Consider the following 4801-nt stretch of genomic DNA (forward strand, 5'->3'; position numbering starts at 1 on the left):
CAGACAGATGCTGAGCCTACAGCCCAAACGTGGGAGAAGGAGGGCCAGGGAACAGACCATCCAGCCCTTGTCCCTCCTGGAGCATCTCCCAGTGCCAAGCCACACGCTGGCTCTCTCTCCCTTCTTCTCCATCCCTTGGTACCAACGGCAGTGAACTCTTGTAAATGTAGCGTACGTTGGGTTGCATGGTCTCCCTCATTCTCATAAAATGAGTTATGGTATGTGAATAGAAGAGTCCCAAGAGCTGAACGGCAGCATGGTACCACAGCTCATGAGCTGTGGACTGAGATTTTTTTTCTCTTCATAACTGATTTTTGAAACCTTTTTTTTCAGAACAATGTACCAGCATTTCCTTTTCCTTTTCTTCCTCTCCTTCCATCCTCATAAATGCCAAGATCAAATCCTGGGTGAAGATCCATATGAAATGCCCAAAGACTACCAGGAGGTCTACAGAGGGACAAAAAATGATGTTAAAGAGATCCCAAAGATTGCAAACCCCTTCGTTTCTGAGATGATCTTTGTGCAAACCAGCATCACTGCTATAAGGAAAGGTACCTTCAGGTACATGCCCAACCTGATCAAGATTTTGTTTATTGGCAACAAGATCAAGACAGTTGAACCTGGAGCCTTTGATAATTTGGACAAACTGAGGGACTTGGGCATCTCTGGTGCCTCATTAGAAGAACTAGCTGCAGGCACTTTCCAAAACCTCCCAAGCTTGCAGAGGCTGGAGCTGCGAGACAGCCACCTCAGATACATCCCCAAAGGCCTGTTTGATGGGCTGGAAAATTTGGCAGAGCTCTCCCTGTGCATCAATGCAATCCCTTCTCTTCCAGAAGGCGTTTTTGATTCTCTTGTCAACCTAACATTTTTGAACCTGGCTAGAAACAGGATCACGACTCTTCCTGGGGATGCCTTTAGCAAACTCGCCCGGCTGCAGGTCCTCCGGCTGTATGAGAATGAGTTGCAGGACCTCCAAGAGGGGCTGCTAGACAGTCAGTTGGGGCTGCTGGAGCTCAGCCTCCAGAAGAACAGGCTCAGGGTGCTGCCACCCATGCTCCTGAGGAGCCTGCCTCACCTGGAGAAACTCCTCTTGGACAACAACTTCATCAGGGTTCTCCCACCCCGGGGCTTTTTTGGTTTAAACAAATTGAAGCTGCTGACTCTGGGTTCCAACCACATTATGGAGCTCCCCTGCTGCCTGTTTGACACCATGCCACACCTGCGGGAGCTGGACCTGGGCAGGAACAGCTTGGCCACACTTCCAGACGGCATCTTTGTCAACCTCACATCTCTTGGCAAACTCATCTTGTCCCACAACCAGCTGGCAGCCCTGCCAAGAGGAGCCTTCACTGGGCTCAGCAAGCTGTCAGACCTCCAGCTGGATGCAAATCTGCTCTCTGCTCTGGATTATGAGGCCTTTGCTTCTCTCCCAAACCTGAACACCCTCAACCTTCAGAAGAACCAGCTGGAGAGTGTTCCCCAAGGGCTTCTGGACTCCCTGAAGAAGCTCAGCTCAGTGTATCTGAGTGGGAACCCATGGAGATGTGACTGCAACCTCTGCTACCTGCACAGTTGGATCCTGGGCAACAGTGAGAAGGTCAAATTGTCCACCCAAGTGTCATGCAAGAGTCCACCCCACCTGGCAGGGCAAGCAGTGACATTGCTCAGGGATGACCACTTAATTTGCCCAGCTACTCTGCCTCTTTCAGCTTCTTTTACCCCATCTCTGCCATTCACCTCCACATCATCACAAGGGATATCAACCTTGTCACCTGGAGCCTTGCCCACTGCAGCACCAACCACGCCGTCATTTACAGCTTCTCCCATCATGGCACTGCCAACCATGCTGTCACCTGTGGCCACCTCTGCCACGTTGCCAACCATGCCAATGAAGGCCTTCTTCACTGCTCCATCACCACTCATGCTTTCTAAGGCCTTCGTCACTACCCCGTCACCAACTGTGCTGCCCAAGACCTCCATCAGCACACCATCATCAACCATGCTGCCAAAGACTTCCATCACCACCACGTCATCAGCTGTGCTGCTCGAGACCTCCATCACCACCCCATCACGAACTGTGCTGTCAAAGGCCTCCATCATCACCCCATTACCAACTGTGCTGCCAAGGACTTCTATCAACACACCACCAACTGTGCTGCCAAAGGCCTCCACTACCACCCCATCACCAGCTGTGATGCCCAAGGCTTCCATCACCACCCCATCACCAGCTGTGCCACAGGAGGCATTCACCTTGTGTCCAACTCCAGCCATCATAAGCCTACAGCCTCCTGAGGCCACCAGCCCAGCCCCTGTACTGTCCACTCTAGCTTCTGCCACCACACTGGTGCCAACCAGCCCACTGGCAACCACCACCAGACAAGTGCCTCCTGCTCTTCTGGTGCCCACGGAGAGGCCATCCACCATCCCATGGAGGACACCCAGCATCTCCCTTGTCTCAGCACCCCCACCACCACTCTGTCCACCCTCCAGGGTTGCTGTGCCAGGCATGGTCCTGCTGGCTGAGCACTCCCCGTCCCACCACACTCCTGTGCCAGGCAGGGAGCAGGACCGCACCACCGCATGGGGCTTGTCCATGGTTGGCACCCAGCCCTCTCCCACTGCCCCCCAACACATTCCCACCCCTGCAGGCACCATCCTGCTCCCGACACCTCCTGTCCCTCTGCTGCCAGACCATACGAGCCCCTGGACGGCATCCCCACCCCTACCCCCCAGCAGCCATCAGGCCTGGGGCTTCGCCCTGCGGTCCAGCCCACGGCACTGCCGGGTCTCCCTGGGCCTGGGCCTGGCCGTGCTGGCACTGCAGGTGGGCTGCACGCTGCTATGGGGGATGCTCGTCCTTCTTCTTCACCAAGCCACCCACCACCCGGGCTGCTCCGTGCCACCGGTGAGGCTGCTGAGTCTCCAGGCCCTGGCTGCCCCGTCAGCCGCCGAGCAAGCCCAGGCACCGCTTTGAGCTTTGCTGCCCCGGCAATGCCCGTTGTTCTCCGTTGGGGTCTGGAGCCGTGTTGGCCACGGGGTGCGGACCGTCCCCCAGGGGTGGGTATCCCAGCACCCAGGCTGTTTTGGAGTGCCTCCCAGCTGGCCCCTGGAGATGCTCTGAGTCTGGGGAGCCTATGTGTGGTGTCACTGCCTGACGGTCCCTGCTGCCGAGCGACACTAGATGGCATCCCGACACAGGCAGTGCCTGCCACCGCCTGCCCGGGGCCACCGGGAGCGGAGAGGGCAACCAGGGCACCGAAATGCCGGAGACCCCGCACTCGCTGGAGACCTCGCTGGACCTTGGGCATGGCCCGCTCTTGCTTGCAGGGTCTGGTCGGGGCTCCTGCCTGCATCTCCACCCCATCCTTGGGGAAGGACATCCCGAGGCTTCCTGCCCTGCGCCCGGGCTTCTTCCTTGCGTTGCCTTACGGGACGTGTCAGTGCCCCTATGCCCGGCATAACACTCTGACCTCGACCCCTTTCTTTCTCCCTTTCCTGCTCACTGATATTAAAGCCTCCCCTGCATCTCTGCCATACTCCAAAGGACTGACGAGAGGAGTATTTTCAGCCCAGGGCTTTTCTCGCCATGACCTTCTGCAGAGGATTCCTGTTGCTTACTGGAGCGTGGGGTCCCCAGTCAGTGCTGGTGATCAGGGACCAGTGTAGGATCGGGGCTGCACACCCTCCTGCAGACAGTGGCATAGTGAGACAATAGACACGCTTTGCTTCCCCCTCTTAAATCTCATACCCCCGAAACCTCTTTGTGATGCTGCCTGCCTTGGCCTCTCTGGAAGTAACGTTTGAGCATGGCCATGCGGTTCTCGTACCCTAACTTCAGCTGATGCTGAGCCCCGACCGCAGGCTGGCCACCGGCTCTTCAGAAACTCGGGAGGAAGTGGCTGACTCTCCTCGTAAGTGAAGAGTTGGTGTGTGCCTTCACCTCTGCAGTCCTGGGCTGCTGACAGGGTCAGGAAAGTGCCAGACTTCGACAAATGTGGCTGTTTCTGCAGATTTTCTGGAATCAGAAAGTGCTGAAACTTTCACTGGCAAGCTTTAGCCTATGAGATTTCTGAGCCGATGAACACAGGGGCTGTTGCTTGGTTTTGATCCGTGGGTACCTTATTTTGGTCTAGGCTCAGTGTTGACTTTGTCTTCTGCCAGGCATTCTGCTCCCAAATTTAGTCACCCCGGTTACTACAGGGTTGCAGGTCTATGTCTTCAAGTCCTCGCCTTTGCCACTGGCGCCTGCTCCGTCCTGTCCTGCCTTTGGGTGCCCTTCCCCACGTGGGGGGGCACAGAGGCTGCCTGGCTTTGGGGGGGTCTCAGGGGGGGAACCCCTGAAAACCAATAGTCTGGATGTGCGCTGGGCAAAGAGCTGTGGGGAAGTGGCTCAGAAACCTCCTGGCTGGGGAGCGCCGAGTGCCCCAGTTCCCCTGCCTGGTGCAAGACCAAAGGAGGGGGAAAGGGGCTTCGCATTAGGGTATGCGCCTGTGGCTACGCACTAGGGACCTGGATATATGTCTCTGCTAAGAGCCTGTGCAGTGTTACAGGCCCTTCGGCTGCTCCTTGAAGTCCTGCTGACGGCTGTGAAATACGGGAGGCGAGTGCAGGGCAGCACATCTGGGTGGGATGGAGCGAGCGGCTCCAGGGCCGGGGCTGGCACGGTGGGTAATGAGACACAGATGAAGGGGAGGGAGTGTTTTTCCTGGCAGTCCAGATGGGCTCGACTTAATGCTTGATTTAGAGAGTTTGAAAGCAGGGCCTGGCTGCCGGGGAACAGACCCCGAGCACTTCCCGG

At 56.7% G+C, this 4801-nt stretch overlaps 1 protein-coding gene across 1 annotated transcript; it reads left to right on the forward strand.

Annotated features, from left to right (window-relative positions):
- Positions 1-424: 424 nt before the first annotated feature.
- LOC104166941 (carboxypeptidase N subunit 2-like) lies at positions 425-2827 on the forward strand (the record flags this gene model as incomplete). The annotated part of the gene is made up of 3 exons (XM_009707045.1): positions 425-1592; positions 1937-2194; positions 2694-2827. Coding segments are annotated over exons 1-3 (1560 nt in total), but the record flags the coding sequence as incomplete, so codon positions are not given.
- Between the last annotated feature and the right edge of the window lie 1974 nt (positions 2828-4801).

The sequence above is a fragment of the Cariama cristata genome, unplaced genomic scaffold (genome assembly GCF_000690535.1).
Source record: "Cariama cristata isolate BGI_N322 unplaced genomic scaffold, ASM69053v1 scaffold14349, whole genome shotgun sequence".
Lineage (NCBI taxonomy): Eukaryota > Metazoa > Chordata > Aves > Cariamiformes > Cariamidae > Cariama > Cariama cristata.